We start from the raw sequence: 23,992 nt of genomic DNA, 5'->3' as shown, positions 1-23,992 counted from the left end.
ATGTTAAGACCATAAAACCTTCTTGCAATGCAAAATTTATACTGCAAAATAATGAACTTAAAAGCTGCTGAAAAAAAAGGACACTTAAAAAGTGCTGATAAAAAAAAAGAACCACATGAGTATATTCCTGGAGTGAATCGCTCTTGAAAGAATATGGAAAAATCTATTAAAAATGGGAAGAAAATGGCCTAAGTTTCTGATTATTTAATATGTACATTGATGGTTCCAACTTCCATAGTTAGAGAGTTATTTTCTGTTGAGATGATGAACTGTTAATTGTAAGAACATTGCCAAAGTTTGCATTTTATTGGATATTTACAATAATCACTGGCTGGTTCAGAGAGCTTGAAATGGGTGAAAGATGCAAAATTGATTAGTCTGCAAATATGGAAAAAAAATGTTAGTTTCCATAGAGGGAAGAAAAACTACAATAAATTTTAAGAAGAAGATGACAGAGAAAGGGTATACCTGTTATGAGTAAGAATTATGTTAAGTAAAAGTATACTAAAAATGGAGTTAGAAGTTAGAAGTTAGAAGTTAGGAAAATGTGGTTGGAATTATATTTGGGAGACTGCAAAAACTGTTGAAGCTGCATCTTCTTCCTGCCATATCCAGAAGATAGATAGAGTAAAAGAAGTGCATAAAGAGAAAAGAGAGATGAAAAAGAGAAAGTGAAGGGAGTAAAAACGAACAAGTGGAATGTCAAAGAGGCTTCTTCTGCGTTTTCTTGTCTCAAAAGCACTCATTCTGAGAAAATACTTTTGTGCATGACTAGCAACTTGTGTTGGAGTCTTTGTTCTCACATAATTCTTTGAGATCTCTTTCCAGTTACCTTTTCCAACATTCTTTAAACCACACAAGAAGTACCTGTGCTCTTCCTCAGTCCATGGTTTCCCTTCAACAACAAAAATCATTCATGTTATATAATTTTAATAAATTTATTATTGTCTTAAGTTCCAAATAATTCTAATTTATCATTAAAATTAATTTAAGGATTAAAAAGTATCTTTATTAACTTTTTTTAAAAATTTGCAAATATTATATACGTAATTAAATAAGGTTTGCACCTACTTATATAATATGAAATGTCTTTATTTTTAGTCGATATGAAATCTCCATTGCACCCACTCACGTCAAGACCTGCAAACTCGTACGTGAAACTATATATTATAAATGATTCAAGATAATTTCTTTCTGCACCCCTACATATTTCTTCCTGCAACCCCACAATATTATGCAAAAATCAAACTGTCCTATTATTTTTTAAAAACCCTAAAATGCACTTGAACTATATTTATTTTTTTGCTTTCTGGATTATAAAATCCAGAAAATTTTAGATTAGCACTTCCGATAAAATTTCGGATCCACAAATTCATAATTTAAAATATGCATTTCACATTGAAAAAAAGCATTCCGGATCCACCAATCTGTAATAAAAATATACATTCCAAATTCAGAAATCCATAATTAAAAAAAAAGCATTTCGGATCTACCAATCCGTAACAGAATTAGGCTTTCGGATACAGCAATATGGAAATCAATAATTTATGCAAAATTTACTACCAGAACACCCCCTCATCCAAAAAAAAAATGATTTCATTTTCGGATTGATGAATTTGTAGCACACTCCCAAATCCCGATTTCCAATAACCACGGTGTTCTTTTTCAAATAAAAGGTCAAGGCCAATTTTGGAATTTAGAAAAATGTAGGGGTGGAAGAAAAAACCATGGTTCAATAGCAACTCGATATAGCGCAATACAATAAGTCCAAGAAACTCTTGTTAAAATAGACTCTAAATGGTTCTAATATCATATTAAAACGTGAGATCTCAATCGAGACATGCCTACTCGCGTGAAACTATATATTATAACTGGTCTGATAACAACCTGATAACATGTGATCTGATAAGAGCCCAATAGTGAGTGATATAATAAGCTCAACAAACTCTCGTTAGAATAAACTCCAAATGGTTCTAATACCATATCAAGAATTTAAGTCTAACCTAACCTTATAAAATCAACCTATAATGTAAGGTTTGATTTCACCTATATACTATTAAAAGTTCTTATCTCTAGATGAAATATCTAACCGATCTTGAGATATATTCACAAATATTTTATGACCCTATAACTACTCTTTTGATTATCTTTATTTAAATTTAATCTATTTATCAAATATAATTAATAAAAAGTTCATAAATTTTTTCAACAAGAAAATAATTAAATGTAAAAATTGAATAAAAATACAAGTGCAAAAGATTCATACATATGTTTTTAACATAATAAAAATTGATATAAATAGTAGATTTATATGAAAGATATTAATGATGTGTACCTTTATTTTTCTTGTCATGGAAGGCATGTCGTCTTTGAAGAAAGATATCTTTAGAATTTTGTTTGAATGAAGAATTAATCATCCATTCTCTTCTTATGGATTCATCTATCATCATATTTGATCTCATAAACTCAGGATAATTCATCCAACATCCAAAATAATAATCCTTCCTATTTTTATTCTCCTTCTCTTCATCTAAATAACTCAACTTTACCATTCTTCCACCTTTCCCTGAAATATCATATAATTCTTAATTTTAATTATGTTAAATATAATCTTATCATTGTTCAGAAAAAATATATATTTTTCTCACATTTTAAAAATGTAAAATAATCATTTTTCTATCAATAAGAAAAAATAAAATAAATTAAAGTATTTAAAAATACTTCAATCCATATAAAAAAAATTCTATACACATAAAAAACTATTCTGTTTAACAAAGAAGAGAAAAAAAAAATAAACATCTTTTTTGTTTCATGGCAAATGCTAACTACTTGACATCAACAATAAACAACACTTAACCAATCATGTACACAATAACTGTTTGTACATTTTAGGCATGTTTTACAGAAAGAAAGAAAAAAACACATTTTGTCAACAAAACATGACTAATTATTATTTTCAAAAGTCAATTTCAATAAATGTTAAGCTGAGTTATATATATATAAACAACCTCGTAATAAATAAATAGAGAAATACCTAAACATAACCACAATTATTATCTAAAAATTTATCTTGAAAAGCCTTTTATATATATTATACATAAAAGACATGTTGAACAATAACATAAAAAAAATAGATTTTTTATTTATTTTAACTTTATAACTCAATAGTAATTTTTTAAAAAAAGTTGACTAATTTTTTTTTTAAAAATTAAGATAAAAATAAAAATAAATAAAACTTGTTAGTTTGTGACTATAAAACAGGATCAATCGACAACTTGTATGTATACATAAAAATGAATTCTTATTAAAATAACAATCAACACAGTCTCATTATGTAAAATTTCAATAATATATATATATTTTAAAAGACAACAAATTTCTACTAATAATATAATATGAGTTTGCATATTTTTTTATAAAAAAATTAAATAAATTGAAAATATGTTTCAACCTATTTAGTACAGACACAACACGTACACAAAAATTGGATTTTTTATAGAGGAGCAAGATGTTTTTTATGACTGGTTCAAAAGAATTTGTTCCTTATTTTTATAATCATAATAAAATTTTATACAATAAATTTGAGTTTTTAAAAAATTATTGTATTTATATTTTTTAAAATTGTGTTAGAACCGTGTTAGAATTTTAAGAAATCCAATAAATATTTTTTGAATTGAACACTTCACCGATAAGTATCGTTCGAATGTCGTACGAGTATAGACACCGATACGTGTGTCCGACACGAACAAGTCATTTAAGAGAAATGTCTAAACTTCATAGGTTTCGACCCATATAAAAACAGTTTAAAAACTTAAAAAATCCAGCAGAGACCATTAAATCTTTCTAGGTTGTCTTTATTGAAAAAAATATTATAAATTTATAACATATTACTTGAAATAATTTATGCATACTTTTATTTATATATATATATATATAAATAAATATAAAGTTTAAAGATTTAACTCTCAAGCACCTACAAGGTGTTTGATAAAACTTCCAAGTCAATTTAGCAGTAACAGCAATCATAACACTATCAACATTAATTTAGAAAACATATGCAGTGTGTTGTTAATATAATTAAAAGGAATGAATAATGTACCCATATTGTTGTTGCCATGATATGCATGTAGTTGTTGATCAAATTCTTCAGAGAAATATTCATCTTTACAACTTTTGGCTCCATTAAGGTCCTTCTCTGCATCAGCAGCAGTTACAGGTTTCTTTGCAACAATGTTGACACCAAACAGCCTCAAACAATCTTCACTGTTCCTATTGAATGTCATTCTTCTTTCTCTTTCTCTTTTGCTCTGTCAACAACTCTTATGATCATGTGATAACAATTTTGGCTTTCTCTATTTATAAAGCTTTTGGTGGGATGAAAAAGTCCATTTTATGAACCAATAATCTTTTATTTCCTAATTCTCAATCTTATGTCTATTATCCTGGGAAAATATTTGGTCAACAATCTAATTATGGCATCAAATTTGATTATTCATTTCATTGATTAATTATTCCTTTTATTCATGTAACTGACATTTCACTTTTTCTGTAGTTTCATTCTTCTTTTTGACTTCAGAGGATTTTTGGGATCTGATTTATTTTAGATTTGCAACGACGTAATCTCTGTTATAAACTATATATGCATATTTTATGAGTCAATGAGGATAAAGTTTATAACTTATTAAGCACTTGGATTTTTTTTATTTTTTTTAAAGATAAAATTAAAAATAGAATATGATACTATCATTTAATATTGTTATAAAAAGATGAAGCTAAAAAAAGAAACAATCTAAACATTATCTTTTATATATATAAAAGTCAATGAGGATAAAGTTTATAACTTATTAATTATTTGGATTTTTTTTTTAATTTTTAAAGATAAACATATAAAAGGAAAATCGGATATGATATTATTATATAAAGTTCAAACTAAAAAAGGAAACATCTTAACATTATCTTTTGGTTGAATATATATTTTTAGTATAAATACGTCAGTAATAATTACTTTATTTTAATTAATTGTGTAATATTATATAATTTTTCAATCTTATATTATTATCACACTTATTTCATGAACAATTAATTACAAAATTAACATTTTATCTGTTATATTATGAGAGAAAGGAAACGGTAAGATACGATGTGACAATCTATATTTGCGATTTATAATCTTATCTTGATATATCTAATTTTTATGACATTTTTTTCCGTGTATTCAATCCTTAATTAATAATTAAAGGTGATTTTTTTTACATTTTTTTTCATAGCATATTTTTATTTTCTTGTTTATTATGACGTGTTATGTTTTTTGAGAAGAAAATAACGTTGTAATCAGGATAATAATATATAATATAAGACAATTTAAAATATTTTATATAATACTTTAGATATTATATTTATTTATTTTTATCTCAGTAGAGAATGAAGTCTAATTTTCATTGTAGGAGGTGGTAATGGTGAAGAGGATGACTGAGTGAAATTTCAATATAAATTATGTCGTATGCTCTCTATAGAAAGTAGCACTTTTTTTAAATCACTAAAAAAAATCATCAAATAAAAATCAATTTTTAGATACCAAAATAATTAGTTGTAATAGTAACTAAATTATACCATTTTAGAAATTAAACAAAAAATTGGTTTCTAAATTAGTTTTTATTATTGTTAAATAGTTTCTAAATTGGTATCTAATTAGCAACCAATGTTGTAGATACCAAATTTAGAAACTAAATAATTAGTAGTGAATGAGACAAGATAAACAAGTTATAAAATTTTATTAAACAACTATTTACATAATTTTTTGACATTGACAAATCCATTTATACTCATCATTGATGTCAATACTCAGAACATTTGGATCATATTGAGATGATGCTACTAGAGCAGTCTTAGTCTTAGTAGATGCAACATATATGGTAAAAGTGCACATTGTATTAGACAAATAATTGTGTTAGAGTTGAATAATGTTTATGTTAGGTTGTTGTTGAAGAAAACAACTTTGGCTCTTTATCCAATAGATCACTTGACATGACTTGTGCTTGATCATATCTCATTGACAAACGAAAGGAACAGACAAATCCTACGACATAGAATAAACTTACAGATATTCGAGAAGTACAAGATTATCTTAAACTATGCATGTATTGTCCGAGCATATTGATGTCTTGTTAGATGTAAAGGAAGATATCACAATGTTGTATCGTCTAATAGACGAAATATTTGCGTATTAGGTAATCTGCTATTGAATAAAATATTTGTCTTATAGACAATGTATGACCATATTTTATGTTTTATTGTATTTAAACACTTAAAATCATGGATGTATAGACACATTTTTTTTCCAATTTATATCAACAAAAGATATTTTCAAATGATATTAATCGTAATTTAAATAAATAATAAAATAAATAAAATTAATGTTATCTAACTGACATTAATTTAAATAAATATAAATACTAATAATAAACAAGATTAACATAAACTAGGTCAACACTATTTTTTTTTAATATTTATTTTATGATACCAACATAAATATTTTACTTATTAAAAAAAAAGTTAGAAATAATTAACGTCATTTTAAAGTCGCCTACGTTGTTAATGTCTAGTATTAGTTTAACAAACACTAATTCTTTTCATGGTATGTGCTTATTTTCTTGTTTATTACGACGTGTTAATTTTTTTAGGAAAACAACGTTCATTAATCAAGATAATATATAATATAACATAATTTAATTTTTTTTTCATGAAATATACTTAGTTTCTTGTTTATTATGACGTGTTAAGTTTCTTGTGAGAAAAATAACGTTCATTAATCAGGATAACATATAATAATATATAATATAACATAACTTAAATATTTTACATAATATTTTAGATATTTTATTTGTTTATTTTTATCTCAATACCAATTGCAGAGAAAAAATATTTTTTGAGAATTTGCATTATTACTAGAAGTAATAATATATGTGACATAACATTAAAATAATTGTCACAATATTTTTGTGACGAAATGTCATGTAATCAAAAGATATGTAACTCAAAATTTGTGAAAAAAAAGAGTCAAAAGTTTTGTGACAGAATTATTATTTTAGTTGATTAAAAAGGTCTTTTTTTAAGTTACCTTCTTATAAACACACACAGTTTCAAGTGAAAACAAAAAATTAAAAGTTTTATGTATCAACGATGTGTATATTTTCTCTTAAGTTATATTAAAATATATTTAATTTATTATTTATTTTAATTATTATTGTGACAATTAAAATAAATAATAAAAAATAAACAAAAAGGTAAAACTATTATTTTAATTATTGTCATAAAATTTGATATTATTATAAAAAAAGTAAAACTAAAAAACAAACAACCCAATATTATCTTTTGTTGAATATATATTTTTACTAGAGATAACAATGCGGATTGGTTCGTCCCATATAGACCGTTTCGCATTTGACACGCAAAATGCGAGCTGGATTGAGCTGTCCCCATAGTGAACCATAGTGAATGTGAACTCATTTTTCTATCCTAATCCCGTATTATTTTCAAAATATTTATCATTATTATGTACTTTTTTATCTTTATGATTTGTTCAAACAATACATTATATTTTAGAAAATATACAAACCTCAATTTTATTAGATTAAATTATTTTTAGAATATATATTTTATTATTTTCACTTATTTTTATATGTTTTTCTTTATTATGTTTAACTTAATTTTAAAAGTTTAATTGTGTAAACAATTGATTTCTTAAGTAATTAGAAAAAAAAATCTTCATTTTTTTTGTTTTTAATTTTACTTGAAAGAACTCTTATTTCACTACATAGTTTTTCGTTCTCTCACTCCCAGATAATGACTTGAATATTTTTATATCCATCAAATTTACTTACATATACAAGATATTTTCCCTCTGAGTATTTTGTGAAATTAATGGATGTTAAGATATTATGAGATCTCAATTATGTGTAATAGTTTAATTTTTTATCTATTTAAGAGCAGTATTCAATAACATATTTATTTTTTGAAACAAATAATTTTTTTAATTTTAATACATTAGAAATAGTAATTTTTATATTACTTTTGTAAATAATTATTCTATGTTCATAAAATATTATTTAAAAAGCTAAATACATATTTTTGTTTTATATTACATTATAAAATATACCTGTTTACAATTTTACATGTAAAATATAAAAAAAAATAGTTTATAATATACAAAAAAATAAAAGTTATACATAATTATATTCTTTAATTGTATTTTAAATTTATAGTTACAATAATTGATATTTGTTTTTAATTTTTAAAATTCAATATTAAACATGAAAAATATGCAAATGTATTGGAATAGGTAAAAACAATAAATTCTGTCATTTAGCAACCAAAAACTAATTATAAAAATCTTAAACAAATAATTCACATTATTAGTCTCATAAATATTCTAAAGACACACCTTAGACGATAATTTTGTTTTTGTCAAGTTTATTTCTCTTCTTTTCTTTCTCCTCTTCTGGGTAATTTTGTATTCCTCAAAAGAAAAGAAAGAAGAAACTCTGTTTTTCTTGTTTGGTTTTCTTGAGTGTTCTGTTTCTCCAAGATTTGCCTCTGTTTTTGCAGTTGTTTGAGAAATGGCAAGTTCAACCAGTGTGTGCAACTCAGTGGTGCAGGATCGTATATTCCATGCAGAGGCAGCTCCAAGATGCAAGAAACTTGTGTGGAATGCATACAGGGAGGAACTACCCGTGAGATCTCTCTTGTTAGCAAAAGGTATTATTGAAAACGACACATGCCCATGTTGTGGGAAGGGCAACGAGACAACCATGCATGCTTTGTTGCAATGTGAGGAAGTGAAGACCATTTGGTTTGGGTCGCCATTGGGGCTCAGAGTGGAAACGATGCATGATATCAACACTGTGTCGGAATGGATCCATGAATGTGTGGCTTTGTTGGATAAAAGGGCCATGGGCATCGTCTGCGTAATCATGTGGGCACTCTGGCACAGACGCAACGTTTGGGTTCTGCGACAAAAGAAACTGGGTTTTCCAGAGGTCATGGCCAAGGCTTGCTCCATGTTCTTTCCAGATGAATGGATCCCACCTTTGTATCCTCATGTCAAGGCCAATTTTTCTGCTTTTGTTCAAGACAATGTTGGTACTGCAATGGGAGTTGTTTATAGAGACTCCACCGGTGCACCACTAGCATCTGGTATAATTTTTCTTCTATTCAACATAATTCATCTCATCATTAAGAAACTATAATGTTTTATGAGTTTTCATCATGAGAAGTGTTCTTGTTGTGTATTTTTTGAAGTTGTACTTTTGGAATGAAAACATGTTGTGCATATGGAATAATGCAGATGCTGTAATAACTGAAAAGAACAAGTTTGATGAGTGTTTATTGAAAAATTGTGTGTATGCATTAGAATTCTTATTGGGTGTAGTACTTAACATGTGTTTGGATGAACACTGCAGCGACAAATTTTATGGAAAAAGAGTGTTTTGAGGTGGAAATTGCAGAGGCATTGTGCTACAGGTGGGCTTTAGAGCGAGCAGGGGAGCTATGTTTCTGTGATGTTATTTTCGAAACTGATTGCCAAGAGTTATACAGTCACTGGAACGAAATAATGAAAGAAAAAGGCAATATTGAAACTTGCTACCTTGATTCACTTCTGGAAGATTGCAGAATCATGCTCCGTTGGACGAGATCAAGTCTCACATTGGTGGGTTGGGGAGGCAATAAAGTGGCACGTAATATAGCTTTAGAGGCTTTTGTTTATGGTGAAAGGGTTTGGACTGAGGATGTCATGGATGAAGCATCCCATTTTGTACTTGCTGATGCTACCAACTTGCAGAATCAAATCTAATTCTGGTTCAATTCATGATTACATGTTCCAAAATACAACATGTTTAATCTCTAAATTCTCCTGTTAAAGTTGATAATATGTTTCTTGTGGAGTATGTGATCAAATATCAGAACCAAGAGTTGCATCTTTTTCTGGTGTTAATACTGTCATTGCAGAATACCTATAGCAGTTAAATGCAGCAGAACTGATCAAACCAATCTATATTTGTAATTGGATGATAATATAAAAGGTATTTATTTAGGATTTCAATTCATAAGTAATTATTTGAAGTTATATCTGATTGAATTGCATTTTTCAACTTGATCATTTAGCTGACACAAAGCATGAAATTAACATATGAATGGTGTGCCTTAAAATCCAAATATGACTAAATTAACTGTGTCAGCAAACATAATTTTCATATGATTATTTTTAAATTGAGGCAAAACATAAAATTTAGCAGTTGTGGTGAATTGATTGGGTAGCTACTTTATAAAATTTGGTTAAATCTAGAACCAATTTTTATCTCTTTGTTAACCAAATATAACTATAACAACTAATAAGCATCAATATCATACACAAACCATAAATCATGAACATTTCTAGAATATTTTTATCAAGTAATGTTCAAATTTGCAAGTTGAAAATTCTTCATCTTATTTTAACTCATATTGAATCCCTTTTACACCTCCAGGGAGATGAAGATAAAGACCTATCTGCATGTAAATAAAGAAGTGCATTTGTCCACATTATGCATGGAAGCAAAAATGAGAATAAAATTAGATAGCAACCAGATAGAGACATGCAACAAATTTATTTAAACGGTTTAATTATTTATTCAACCCAATCACATTTGACCACATTAAACAAATTATTTTATTCCACAAATAAACAAATAATGTTGCTTTAAGTGTTAAATTTTGGGTTTCATGGTACATATAACAAGATTTACGTTACAACCAATAAATAGGTTCAAAACATTTATAATATATTTTATAATTAATATATTTTATAATTGTAAGATCTGAAGAATAAAAGTTCAATTAAGTCAAAAGTTCAACAAGTGAACACTATAAATAAGTTATTTACTTAAGAGGTTAGCAAAATGATTTTTATCTGATAATTAAGCAAATTGATTTTATATTTATTATTGAACCTGACCAAGCAAAACAAGTTGCAACCGAGAACCAGTCCAAGCCAATGGACCATGTAATCGAAAGCCCAAAATAGCAATGAGAGTCTGAGATACCGAGAAGAAAAGAAGAGTACTAATTGTTTCTAAAGCCTAGTACACTAATTTATAGCTATATATAAAGGACTTTCTTCTTAACTTTCATTTTATTTTATTCCAATTTTATCCTTATACTTATATTTTAAAAATATATGAGAGGAGATATTTGTCATTTTGGGACTTCTTTATTTTTAAAAAGTAAATTTTAAATATTAAATATTAAATATTAAATTTTGAATGTTGAATTTTAAATTTTGAATTATGGAGTAATTGTAAACATAATTTAAAATGTTTTGAGTCACTCCTCTTTTCACTTATTTAACCAAACATTTTCCTTCAAATCCCATTCTTCTCCATTTCTTCTTTAATGGGTGAGAAAAACCACTTATACCATCCAAGAATCTTTCTACGCAATGTCATTAAACATGTAACTTTCTTAAGGTTGAATCTAAGGAGTGAACCTTTTTTTCCAAAAGTCTAATGGCGTGTAATGATGCATAAAATATAATTAATGAATAAAGGAGTGTAACTTTTTTTCCCTAGGTGTGTTTTCGTGTCAATATTAGACATCTGAAAATTTTGTGTAATTTTTTTGTTTTTGATCTATTCTCTTTCTTTCTCTTTGAACTTTTATTGAGTTTTTTTTTTTTCAAATGAAGTGTGAGAGAGAAAATATAGGTGTGCAAATAATAACATAATTTAATATATAAATGAAAAAAAAATACGGATACATACGCATGTGGGGTAAATTCCCTATCTATCTAGCACCATTTACACTTTTATTTCCCTATCTAGCACCCTTTTGTTTTTATTTCCCTATCTAGCACTCTTTTGTTCTTATTTCCCTATCTAACACCCTTTTATTTTTTATTTCCCTATCTAGAACCATTTCAAAAATAAATAAAAATAATAATAAATTAAAAAAAATGATAATTTTAATTTTGAATGCATTAAAAAATAAATATTTTTAATGTTTAAAATAGATAGAAATATAATTAATGAATAAAGAAATGAGTTTTTACAAAATAAAAAAAAAATAATAAATTTAAAATGTTTGGTTTAAAAATTATTTTTTTAAGAATGAAGAAAATAAAAAATTAAACCCTACAACAACATATAAGTTGAATCTATAAACATAAATTAGTATTTATTTTTATTATTATTGATGATGTAATCATGTTAATTTCAAGTAAAAAATACAGAACATAATTATAAAAAAAAAACCAGTTGAATAAGGACTGATATAAACATAGGAGAACAACATGATCGAACAAAAAAAATGTTCATATTGTCAAACACCAGGACACACATAAAGAACTTGTCTCAACATTACTGGATTGTGCATTTCTCGTCATTAATTATGTTTCATTTGGCACAAACTATTTAATGTACCATTGAAGAAAATATTAAATGAATGATCATTTTTCATTTATTTTCCTTTTTATGATCAACATATACTTATTTAATATCGCCTTATATCTCTTATATTTATCTTATTTGGATTTTTTTATATCTTTTATCTTTATCTTATTTTGTTTTGCCTTTATTTTATATATTTTATATTTGTAGTTATTATTTTTTTCTGCCATTCTTTCTTTATTTCTGTTTTTTGTTTTTATTTTATTGTTGCTGTTTTTATTTTCTAGACTTATTTATTTTTGTATTTTTTTCTTCTCATTTTTAAGCATTAAGTGTTAGTTTTTTTTTTTATGATTTTGCATTTAAGGTAGACACTTCAATATTATTTGTGTGTCCACTATTATTTAATACTAATTGACTTTGGTTTTTTCATAATTATGTCCTGTATTTTTTACTTGAAATTAACATGATTACATCATCAATAATAATAAAAATAAATACTAATTTAGGTTTATAGATTCAACTTTTATGTTGTTGTAGGGTTTAATTTTTTATTTTCTTCATTCTTAAAAAATAATTATAAACTAAACATTTTAAATTTATTACTTTTTTTATTTTGTAAAAACTCATTTCTTTATTCATTAATTATATTTCTAACTGTTTTAAACATTAAAAATATTTATTTTTTAATGCATTCAAAATTGAAATTATAAAAAAAATTAATTTATTATTTATTTATTTATTTTTGAAATGGTGCTAGATAGGGAAATAAAAAATAAAAGAGTGTTAGATAGAAAAATAAAAACGAAAAGGATGCTAGATAGGAAAATAAAAACAAAATATGGAGAAATAAAAGTGTAAATGGTGTTAGATAAGAAATTTACCCTATCATGTGTTCCCGTTTTTATTTATATTTAAAAATAAAGACATTTGTGGTAAAATGTTTAAATTTTTATTAAATTTAATTAAGTCATTGATGAGATCTAATGAGTATCAATAAATTTTAAGTTTCAACTAACAGGTCTTCAAATATGTTGAAAACACCAACCGAATCCTAACTGAATAATTATTATTTAATGATTTGTATTGTTTTTTTGAAGCTGTTTCGATTTCTTTTGTGTTGGCAGTTTTCTTGATTCTTCTTCTTTCATCGCCCTATAACTGAGAGGTTAAATGTTCTTCTTATTAATAATTACTATTAAGTTCCCTAATTACGTTCAAAAAATCACACTTATCTAAATTCGCCAAAAACTATAAATTCTTCTTCTTCTTCTTCTTCTTCTTGTTTCTTGATCTGGAATTTGTTTGCAGAAACAGAGAATGGTGCATTCTAAAAGTGTTTTGGACTCAGAGGCAAAGGTGTGGAGGGGTATATGGCACGCAGAAGCGCCTGCAAGATGCAGGAGCGTGGCGTGGCGAGCGTGCAAGGAGGAACTGCCGGTGAAGTCTCTGTTGGTACAAAAACGCATTCTGGACGACGCCACGTGTCCGTGCTGCGGCAATGGTGCGGAGACAACGGCGCACGCTTTGTTGCACTGCGAGGAAATCAAGCGCGTTTGGTTCGCGTCGCCGTTGGGGCTGAGGGTGGAGGCGCTAAGCGGAGTGACGAGTGTGTCGCAATTGATCGAACAGTGCGTGTCCGTTTTGGACGAGAAAGCGATGGGCATGGTCTGCGCCATCATTTGGTCAGTGTGGCACAGACGCAATGTACGGCTTTGGAAAGACAAGAAATTGGACTGCAAGCACGTTATGGGGAGAGCCTGGTCCGTGATCGCTCGCCAGAAATGGGCCCCACCACCAGTTCAACACGTTAAGGCCAATTTTGGTGCTGTTGTGAGAGACAGTGTTGGTACTGGAATGGGAGTTGTCTTTAGAAACTCTTTGGGTGTAGTTCTAGCATCAGGTACAGTTTTTGGTATCTTTTTAATCATTAATATGTTCTGTTTGGAATTAAATTTTTTGTGTGCATGAATGCAGGTACAAATCTTCTTGAGGATGAGACTTTTGAGCCCGAAATTGGTGGTGCATTATGCTACAAATGGGCTGTGGAACAATCAGGGGAACTGGGTTTTTCAAATGTTATTTTCGAAACTGATTGCAAAGTTTTACACTCTCAATGGAACCTAATCACTGAAGGAAAAGGTAGCAGTGGTGTTTCCTTCCTTGATTCACTTCTAGAAGATTGCAAAGTTATGATCGATGGGACAGGATCATCTTTCTCATTGGTGCGTCCCACTGCCAATAAAGTGGCACAACGTTTGGCTGCAGCAGCTTTTGATTACGGTGAGAAAATTTGGATGAAGGTTGTGCCCGAAGAGGCGTCACTGGATTTACAATCTGATATGCCAGCCTCTGCTGATAAATGAAACTGCTATACTCTTCTACGTTTTTGGGTTAAGATACACTTGAAGTTTGGTTAGTTTAATCTTTTTACTATATATATCATGAAGTGCCTTTTTGATGAAGAGATCATGGGATGAAGACTTACACTCTAAACTTATTCATGCAATCTAAATTTTATGTATTGGAAATGGTTGGTCAAATTTGAAATGACTAAACGAAATAAGCAAACAAGCTTCGGTATTCGTTTTCTATGTAATTTCACTTTATGAGATCAAATTGACTAAAAGTGAATTGTCTCTGAAGAAGACGTTTTGAAACTAAACTTAATAAATGTTTAACTATCTTTTCTATAAAAGAAAGGCCTAAGAAAACTCTTAAAATAGTATTTATTATGAGCCTTCTATAGAAAAGGGGATCACAAATACGATCCATCTTTAGTTATAAGCAATTATAGAAAAAAAAAGATATAGTGTAATCAAATTTGTTTTCATATTTAAAATTAATATATATTTGTTATGTTGAGACCTTAAACGATATGAATAATCTGCCTACACGATCTGTTAAGCTTCTATTAAATGATCTCATGAACAAAATATCATATATGAAGTTTATATTCTTATGTTTTGATGATAACAAAAATTAACAAAAAGAATTAAATCTAGTTCAAATAACATGCATTACATATGTTGAATGAATTGAAATATTGGACGGTCTAAAATTCTATAGACTATATGTTCCGACACAAGACGATCTCTGACCCATAGACGATATGATGACTAGACTGCATTAAATATGTTTATATTTGACACTGCATTAAATATGCTTGCATCCTTCACATACTCAGCACCACCTTATACATATCAAATGCTGATACCTTTAAATGTAGATCTGTCCATTGCATTGACGTGTTCCACAGTAGCAGGTATTACTCCTACACTTAATCAATTTTCCATTAGAGATATTATAATCATAAGTCAGCTCTCTACCAGCAGCAATGTCCCTTATAGCAAACAGCATTTTGTGAGGAAGACTCTTGTCATTGTGATCATACATAACATCTTTGACACATAGATTTGGAGAACAACTATGATTTATAAATCTTCCAACGTTTCCATATTTACTTGCATTAATGAAGATCTTTCCAACACCTGCAAAAGAACACTGAAACTGTTAAATTAAGTCCCCAACACAAGAAAAGAAAGTATCCATCATCAACATACCCATATGAAATGTATAGTCATCATCTAGCCTCCATCTAGCCTCCATATAGTCACTCACTTCTCCAATATACTCACATACAAAGCTTCCAGAGGGAATGAAAGAGCGTGTTCTAACACCCCAACCTTTCAGTTCTGTGATGAAGATTTCAAGCTGAAACTGAATGCCATGCTGAGTTACTCGGTTGATGCAAGAAGAGGAGCACTTGCAAGATGGGCCACACTCATATATAAATGATGATTCCAAGTCAGAAGCTAGTCTTTTATTACAATCATTCGGCATTCTGCTACCATTCTTCCTGAAGCAGACACAACTTTCTTTGTCAACACACCCGTCTGCACAATCACAGCCACGGAGAATTGCCTGCTTGAACTTGTTTGAGTAAATGTTATTTACAACGTAATCAAAGGATGTGGGTAGCTGAACACAATCACTTGAAGTCACCACCCTAACACTAAACTTCTCGCCACCATTTGAAAGATCTTTAATGCGAACAACCTCCTTTTGAGCTACACCACTTTTCAGTTTGTGTTTCTTCCTAGGAGTAAAACTTGCAAGTTGCCTTGAGTTTTGGCCATGGCCCTTAAGGGCAACACAAGTTTGGGGTTGTCCTAAAATTCTATTTAATGCAAACTTGAACACAAGCTTTCCATATCTGCCTCTTTCTATTTTCGTTGTGTCCACCAAATACAAACCATCATACACATATGAGTAATGAGAATTGTTGCCAGTGTTACTGAACTCACCATCAAACTTTCCACAAACTTTCAATATAACCCTCACGGGACTTCTAGTTTGCATGCTATTTTTCAGGGCCAAATTTCCTCCTTCCAATTTTTGATCAATAAGTGAAATATTTCTCCCAACATTAGGATTTCCTCCTTGACCTTCATAAACCAAGGTACCATTAGATTTCATAGCATTATCATAGCGATCCGTGACTACAATGCTTGTGGCCAACAAACTATTGTTTATTACCTTATAATCAATCCCATTCCAAAATTGTCTATGGAGACCAATGACATTGAGTTCAACCCAGTTCTGAAAGACATCACCGACATCGATTCCTAGTATATGCCCCACACACTTTTGAGTGTTTTCCCATTGATGTTCTCTTCTCATTGTCCTTGCTGCCTCCATCAGAGCTTTTGTCTTAACCTTAGAATTCCCAGGTTCGTACACTTTGTATTCATGCATTAGCTTCTCAAACAAGTTCCTAAATATGACCAATGCTCGATTCACCTTCCTGCGTTTCAAAAACACTTCCCTCAATTCTTTGCCAGACGAAGTGCTACTGTTGCAATCTTCATGCCTTTTCCTATAGGTCTTTGAAGCATCCATGTCTACACACCCAATTTACAAAAAGAGACTCTGTGTCAGAGATATCCATCAGTGGTACCTCAACAAGTAAAACAACAGTTATGGAAGTGTTCAAATGTAGAAATGTTGAACAAACAACAACAACAAAAATCACATACCCACTATTTAAACAAAAAAAAAACATTAAACTAAGAATTCAAATGTTGAAAGCTTTTTCAGTTATGGAAGTGTTCAAATGTAGAAATTAAAGTATAATGGGGGATTGGAGTGTAAAACAATAATGCTGCAAAATGAAAACTGAGAAGCCATGAAAACGAAAACTTCATACCTTGTAAGCTTTAGAGTGATGAAAAGTTGAAGGACAGTTGCTCGGAAAGTGACAAACAACAGAACTTGAAAAATCACAGAAACAAAAACTTCAACTTGAGACAAAAACAGTAGAAAAAAAATTCATACAAAGTAAACATATTTAAAGGAACTAACTTTTTCCCCCAGAGGAACATGCAATGCAGAAAACAGTGAAACAATATGCAAAACTCAAAAACTAAATGAAGAAAAAGCAAAGCTTTAGGGAAAACATGAAAGAAAGAAAGAAATCACTCCCATGAAAACCAAGAAAAACAAGTAAAGAAACAAACATACCAGAGAAGATAATGAAGTACGGCACTCCCTGGAATCAAGAGCATTTGTTATTGTTGAAGAACTAAAGATACAGAGAATTGGAAATGAAAACTTTTGAAAGAATAGAGACAAAAAAATATTTATTACCCTTCTGAAGAAAGTCTTGAATGAACACTACTTCCTTAGCACTGCAGTGGAGAGAGAATCTATTGTCACGTCGTTGTGCAGTTAATCATTAGTATAAGATTATAAATTTGATTAGAGTTAGAATGCAATTGCAACTTTAAGAATAACAAAGATTTATATTATGGATGCATTTAAATTAAATAATTGTTTGTTAATTTTTGTAAATCATTAAATTTAAATCATAAAAGTGATAGAAGTTTTAAGAAGACAAAAATTTAAGTTTTTTTTTTAATTTTCTTTCTAATGCCATTTGTTATTAAAAAAAGACTTTAATATATATTTCTTACAAATAGTATTATACTGTGGAACTAATACAAATATTTTCAGAATCATAAAAAAAATATTTAAGAAACTTTTATAAAAGAATGGTGTCCTTTGTAATTAAATTTATACAAGTTGTCACTAATAAGTGTTTTGAAACTTCATCTATCACTTTTATTATTTAAATTTAATGATGTACAAGTCATGAAATTTGATGATTTACAAAAATTAACAAAAAAAAATTTACTTTAAATGCATCCATTGTACCTCTTATTCTTCTCAGTGTTTACTTTCTCCAGTATACTGGTAAGGAAATTTGTTCTTTCAAGCATTTAAGAAGGGTAGTAAATATTTTCTTGTTTCTATCCTTTCAAAGTCTTCATTTCCAATTCTCTGTATCTTTAGTTCTCCAAAAAATAACAAAAGGGTAGTGATTTCACGGAGTGCTTTACTGCATTTTTTTCTCTGGTTGGTTTCTTTCTTTACCTGAGTTTCTTGGTTTTCATGGGTTGGTTTCTTTCTTTTTTTCTTGTCTTGTTTTCCTTAAAGTTTTGCTTTTTGTTTATGGGTTTTGCATGTTCCTGTGGGGGGAGTTAGTTCCTTTAAATGTTTACTTGTATGAATTTTTTTCTACTGTTTTTGCAACTGTACTGGTCATACTTCTCAAACATCTCTCGTTTCAAGTGTTCTCTTGAGGTTTTTGTTTCTGTGATTTTTCTAACTTGTGTTGTTTGTCATTTTCCGAGCTGTCATTCGACGTTTCATCACTCTAACGCTTACAAGGTATGAATTGGGTGTGTAGAAATGAATGCTTCAAAGCCCTATAGGAAAAGGCATGAAGAATTGAAACGCTGGAAGGTGAACCGAGCAGTGGTGACATTTAGGAACTTGTTTCACAAGCTAATGCATCAATACAAAGTGTACGAACCTGGGAATTCTAAGGTTAAGACAAAAGCTCTGATGGAGACAGCAAGGACAATGAGAAGAGAACATCAATGGGAAAACACTCAAAAGTGTGTGGGGCATATACTAGGAATCGATGTCGGTGATGTCTTTCAGAACAGGGCTGAACTCAATGTCATTGGTCTCCATAGACAATTTTGGAATGGGATTGATTTTAAGGTAATGGACAATAGTTTGTTGGCCACAAGCATTGTAGTAACGGATCGCTATGATAATGCTATGAAATCTAATGGTACCTTGGTTTATGAAGGTCAAGGAGGAAATCCTAATGTTGGGAGAAATGTTTCACTTATTGATCAAACATTGAAAGGAGGAAATTTGGCGCTGAAAAATAGCATGCAAACTAGAAGTCCCGTGAGGGTTATTTTGAAAGTTTGTGAAAAGTTTGATGGTGAGTTCAGTAACACTGGCAACGATTCTCATTACTCATATGTGTATGATGGTTTGTATTTGGTGGATACAATGAAAATAGAAAGAGGGAGATTTGGAAAGCTTGTGTTCAAGTTTACACTAAATAGAATTTTAGGACAACCCGAAACTTGTGTTTCCCTTAAGGACCATGGCGAAGCTTCAAGGCAACTTGCAAGTTTTACTCCTAGGAAGAAACACAAACTGAAAGGTTGTGTAGCTCAAAAAGAGGTTGTTCGCATTAAAGATCTTTCAAATGGTGGCGAGAAGTTTAGTGTTAGGGTGGTGACTTCAAGTGATTGCGTTCAGCTACCCACATCCTTTGATTATGTTGTAAATAACATTTACTCAAACAAATTCAAGCAGGAAATTCTGTGTGGCTGTGATTGTGCAGATGGGTGTGTTGACAAAGAAAGTTGTGTCTGCTTCAGGAAGAATGGTAGCAGAATGCCGAATGATTGTAATAAAAGACTCGCTTCTGACATGGAATCATCACTTACATATGAGTGTGGCCCATCGTGCAAGTGCTGCTCTTCTTGCATCAACCGAGTAACTCAGCATGGCATTCAGTTTCAGCTTGAAATCTTCTTGACAGAACTGAAAGGTTGGGGTGTTAGAACACGCTCTTTCATTCCCTCTGGAAGCTTTGTATGTGAGTATATTGGAGAAGTGAGTGACTATATGGAGGCTAGATGGAGGCTAGATGATGACTATATATTTCACATGGGTATGTTGATGATGAATACTTTTTTTTTTACTGTGCTAAACTAAATTTAACAGTTTCAGTATTCTTTTGCAGGTGTTGGAAAGGTCTTCATTAATGCAGGTAAATGTGGAAACATCGGAAGGTTTTTAAATCATAGTTGTTCTCCAAATCTCTGTGTCAAAGATGTTATGTATGATCACAAAGACAAGAGCCTTCCTCACAAAATGATGTTTGCTGTAAGGGACATTGCTGCTGGTAGAGAGCTGACTTATGATTATAATGTCTCCAATGGAAAATTGATCAAGTGTAAGAGTAATAGCTGCTACTGTGGGACACCTGAATGCAATGGACAGATCTACATTTAAAGGTACTGCTTTTATTGCGTTGTTGAAGATAATTTAGATATGTTTTTTTTATTACATATACTGGCATCACTATTTGATATGTATAAGGTGGTGCTGACTATGTGAAGCATGCAAGTATATTTAATGCAGTGTCAAATATAAACATACTAAGGGAACATGAAATAAGAATTCTGGTTGATGATTTTATATATAAAGCTGTCATTGATTCTTGATAATCATGTTCAATTATCTTGAAACTTGCACATCATTAATTCCTTCCCCCACTTTAATAGGTTGAGTTTCATTTCTCTTGATTTTTGTTTTTTCTTTTTGTTTATCATGAGTTTTAGCTTAGTCCCCTAATGACATATAAGATTGATTAGGAGTCACTAAACTTGTCAATTTGGTTTAGTCAACAGAGCCTGGCCTTGATCCACATGGGCCAGGGTCAACAGAGTCCGCAAAATCACGAAATCTACATAAGTAAAATGTCAAGAAAAGGCTTAAGGGTTAGTGAAAAATGTCTACAAGAAGTGAATTTAAAGTCTTGTTTTAATGTTGCAGTATGTGAAACCATTTTAGTTCCTATTCTAATCCACTTGGTGTTTTTCATTGGAGTGAGTGAATTAGGGTCATAGAAGTTGATAAAATGCAAAGAAAAGAGATTGAGTTAATATGCGAAAATATTGTAATATTAAAACTCTTGCATGCCATATCGTTGTTTTTTGCATAGGAATATATCGTGTGTTTTGGAATTTGTTTTATTATTTATATAATTTGACAGTATTTTATTAGTTATTTTACTGGCATAAAACATGCGTAATTTGTAATAATGTTATTTGTGTTTTATGTTCTTATCAAGTTGAACATGTAGAAATAGTTGGTATTGTTAAAATTTGTTGTAGAAAAGTTAGAATATTCCAGAAATATTTATTATTTTTTTTCTGATAAAAAAAATGTTATTATACTCAGCAGGCAAAGATTTAGCGTGGTGGAGAATGAAGATTGAGGTCTGTGGGAAGAATGATTCATTTACCGGTTTTGATGGTTCATTTTGGATTGATGAGACTCCAATTACTACAATATTATACTACATTACTACAACATTTATCATATATGAATTACATTCACCTCTTTTTACTTTTTCATGTTACAATCATTTGTGGATGAACACAAGTCTTCTCATTGTTGAATATAATATCTCATCTTTTCATTGTTGAATATAATATATTTTTTAATTGATCACATCTAAAGTAAATATATGATTCAGAAGATTTCACTTAGTTGTTATAATAAAAAACCTATTACTTTAGTAATATGTTCATCAAATCTTCTAGTATGAACAAAATTACAAAATTATAATTAAATTACAGATAAAACATATCATTCAAATAACAATTAAGATAATCATTCTAAAATATACAATTAACAAGTTGTAAATGTTCAGAGATTCTATTTTGTCTGGCAATTATTCCAAAATATTGTTTGAACTTTCAAAATATAAATAAATCATTCTTTTTTTTATATTATCAAAATATTAATTTTTTGTTTAATTTTTAGTCATTAGATAGTGCAGTGGAAATAGATGTTTCAACATATCGTCTATGAAAATGAGATGCAAGATGAATGAGAAGAATCCTAAACTTAAAAAAAAAACATAATAGTAATGAACGTGAATAGAGAGAGAAAAGATAATTTATTATTCAATGGGTTTACCAATTAGAATGGTTCATTATATAAAAAGGCCAAACATATGGACATAGAAGTTATAAATAGAAAATTTCAACATAAACTAAACTAAAAATAAATTAACAAACTTTATAAATAGGATCTTAGACTTTATGATGGAAATATTTTTAAAATGAAAATTTTATACATTATAAATTTATATATATATATATATATTATGAAAATGAAATAAAATAACGTAAAATTAAGCAATTCAAGTAATTGAACATAAGTGAAATAAAATAAATTAGAAGAAAGATATTATATTACTAAAGCTTGGTATAAAGTATTAAAATTCAAATATTCTATTAAAATAATTCAGTAAAATAAACCAACCTACACAATTATTTAAATAGAGTTAAAATCGTACCAAAATTTTAAAGATCTAGAAGAATATCACTAAACAAATCAACACTCTTTCATTAAAGAATATTAAATTTCTTCAGCTTTAAATTAGAATCCATTACATTTTATTCATAAATAAACTTTACTTCCATACACCACTCTACAATTACAATATTCATTTTGATACCTTTATCTATATATTAATATCTTTATACTTTTATTATTATGATATTATAGTAAATAACATATTCAATTTAAATTTGACTAAATAAGACATATGACTGACCTCAATTTATACTTACTATTAATAAGAATAAACATTATTGAAATACACATCCAGTTAATCATATATAAGTATAATAACATTATTTCCACTATATTAACTTAATTCATTTGTATTCTAAACTCCACTATTTTGTGATTCGAATACATTTAATCTTTTATATTAAACTCCTAATTATTTATTATTTATCAAATAACTTGTAGTAAAGAACAAAACAAAATCAATTACAAGATATAAGAAATGTATGATTAATGAAAAAAATAAAATATAATTAATATATAATTTATTTAAATTGGAAAGTTATATATTATGAGTGTGGGCCTCCTCTTGTTAGAACACGCTTTTTGATTCCCTCTGCAAGCTTTCAGTTACTGCATTTTTCTTGTGTTTCAGACTTCTTTTACAGCTGTTCAAAACCCCTTCATTAATGCACTCGAAACCCTAAACCATTCAAAATTTTATGGAATTTTTCACTTTATAATAATAATAATTAAAAAAATATAATATAATAAAATGATTAAATATTGTAAAAGAGTAATTGATAAAAAAGTTATTTAAAAATAAATTTACTATTTTTTAAATTCAAATATTAAATATACCTTAATATTTAAAAGAGATAGAATAAATATGACATTTTTGATACTTAGTAAAATTATCATTTAATTTAGGAAACTTTTTAGTTTATAATAAACTCAAACCCACATTTGGCAAATGAGTAATAATAATAACAATTTAAAAACTATGATCTTATAAAACAATCAAATAATATAAAAGGACCGTTGATGTAAAATATTTAGAAATGAATTTATTGTTTTTTAAATTTAAATATTAAAATAGAGATAGATTA

At 28.7% G+C, this 23,992-nt stretch overlaps 5 protein-coding genes across 7 annotated transcripts; 3 read left to right on the top strand and 2 right to left on the bottom strand.

Moving 5' to 3' along the window:
- Positions 1-557: 557 nt before the first annotated feature.
- On the bottom strand, positions 558-4,289 carry LOC137829449 (uncharacterized). Its single transcript, XM_090304855.1, has 4 exons — positions 4,100-4,289; positions 2,336-2,566; positions 693-895; positions 558-602 (listed from the first exon to the last, which is right to left on the bottom strand). Exons 1-4 carry the CDS (start codon positions 4,281-4,283, stop codon positions 558-560), a joined length of 663 nt encoding a protein of 220 aa, XP_090160981.1. The 5' UTR covers positions 4,284-4,289.
- Positions 4,290-8,615: 4,326 nt separating this feature from the next.
- Positions 8,616-9,850, top strand: LOC137829448 (uncharacterized). The gene is made up of 3 exons (XM_068636252.1): positions 8,616-9,192; positions 9,344-9,394; positions 9,459-9,850. The coding sequence occupies exons 1-3, from the start codon at positions 8,616-8,618 to the stop codon at positions 9,848-9,850; spliced, it is 1,020 nt and encodes a 339-aa protein (XP_068492353.1).
- A 3,615-nt stretch (positions 9,851-13,465) lies between these two features.
- LOC137828394 (uncharacterized) lies at positions 13,466-15,011 on the top strand. Its single transcript, XM_068634951.2, has 3 exons — positions 13,466-13,587; positions 13,731-14,322; positions 14,397-15,011. Exons 2-3 carry the CDS (start codon positions 13,740-13,742, stop codon positions 14,783-14,785), a joined length of 972 nt encoding a protein of 323 aa, XP_068491052.1. The 5' UTR covers positions 13,466-13,587; positions 13,731-13,739; the 3' UTR covers positions 14,786-15,011.
- A 317-nt stretch (positions 15,012-15,328) lies between these two features.
- Positions 15,329-18,033, bottom strand: LOC137828345 (histone-lysine N-methyltransferase, H3 lysine-9 specific SUVH5). Of its 2 annotated transcripts, XM_090305115.1 has the most exons (4): positions 17,943-18,026; positions 17,629-17,692; positions 15,983-17,323; positions 15,329-15,910 (listed from the first exon to the last, which is right to left on the bottom strand). In XM_090305115.1, exons 3-4 carry the CDS (start codon positions 17,319-17,321, stop codon positions 15,639-15,641), a joined length of 1,611 nt encoding a protein of 536 aa, XP_090161241.1. In that variant the 5' UTR covers positions 17,322-17,323; positions 17,629-17,692; positions 17,943-18,026; the 3' UTR covers positions 15,329-15,638. The 2 variants fall into 2 exon arrangements, with proteins under 2 accessions (XP_090161241.1, XP_068490969.1); XM_068634868.2 differs by lacking the exon at positions 17,629-17,692 and having other exon boundaries at positions 17,943-18,033.
- A 699-nt stretch (positions 18,034-18,732) lies between these two features.
- On the top strand, positions 18,733-22,011 carry LOC137828344 (histone-lysine N-methyltransferase, H3 lysine-9 specific SUVH5). Of its 2 annotated transcripts, none has more exons than XM_068634867.2 (3): positions 18,733-20,466; positions 20,539-20,812; positions 21,762-22,011. In XM_068634867.2, exons 1-2 carry the CDS (start codon positions 19,173-19,175, stop codon positions 20,808-20,810), a joined length of 1,566 nt encoding a protein of 521 aa, XP_068490968.1. In that variant the 5' UTR covers positions 18,733-19,172; the 3' UTR covers positions 20,811-20,812; positions 21,762-22,011. The 2 variants fall into 2 exon arrangements, with proteins under 2 accessions (XP_068490968.1, XP_090161252.1); XM_090305126.1 differs by having other exon boundaries at positions 19,060-20,466; positions 21,765-22,011.
- The last annotated feature ends 1,981 nt before the right edge of the window (positions 22,012-23,992 follow it).

The sequence above is a fragment of the Phaseolus vulgaris genome, chromosome 7 (genome assembly GCF_051622355.1).
Source record: "Phaseolus vulgaris cultivar YP4 chromosome 7, ASM5162235v1, whole genome shotgun sequence".
NCBI classification, from domain to species: domain Eukaryota; kingdom Viridiplantae; phylum Streptophyta; class Magnoliopsida; order Fabales; family Fabaceae; genus Phaseolus; species Phaseolus vulgaris.
Note: the sequence above shows the minus strand (reverse complement) of the source record. Positions and strands in the feature narration are given on the sequence as shown.

Coding starts and splice junctions, on each gene's coding strand:
- LOC137829449 (XM_090304855.1), bottom strand. CDS start 4,283: ATGACATTCAATAGGAACAGTGAAGATTGTTTGAGGCTGTTTGGTGTC. Junction 2,567..4,099: donor TCATGGCAACAACAATATGG/GTACATTATTCA, acceptor ATGATATTTCAG/GGAAAGGTGGAAGAATGGTA. Junction 896..2,335: donor CCATGACAAGAAAAATAAAG/GTACACATCATT, acceptor TTGTTGTTGAAG/GGAAACCATGGACTGAGGAA.
- LOC137829448 (XM_068636252.1), top strand. CDS start 8,616: ATGGCAAGTTCAACCAGTGTGTGCAACTCAGTGGTGCAGGATCGTATA. Junction 9,193..9,343: donor CGGTGCACCACTAGCATCTG/GTATAATTTTTC, acceptor GGAATAATGCAG/ATGCTGTAATAACTGAAAAG. Junction 9,395..9,458: donor TGAGTGTTTATTGAAAAATT/GTGTGTATGCAT, acceptor TGAACACTGCAG/CGACAAATTTTATGGAAAAA.
- LOC137828394 (XM_068634951.2), top strand. CDS start 13,740: ATGGTGCATTCTAAAAGTGTTTTGGACTCAGAGGCAAAGGTGTGGAGG. Junction 14,323..14,396: donor GGGTGTAGTTCTAGCATCAG/GTACAGTTTTTG, acceptor GCATGAATGCAG/GTACAAATCTTCTTGAGGAT.
- LOC137828345 (XM_068634868.2), bottom strand. CDS start 17,321: ATGGATGCTTCAAAGACCTATAGGAAAAGGCATGAAGATTGCAACAGT. Junction 15,911..15,982: donor TGACTATACATTTCATATGG/GTATGTTGATGA, acceptor GTTCTTTTGCAG/GTGTTGGAAAGATCTTCATT.
- LOC137828344 (XM_068634867.2), top strand. CDS start 19,173: ATGAATGCTTCAAAGCCCTATAGGAAAAGGCATGAAGAATTGAAACGC. Junction 20,467..20,538: donor TGACTATATATTTCACATGG/GTATGTTGATGA, acceptor ATTCTTTTGCAG/GTGTTGGAAAGGTCTTCATT.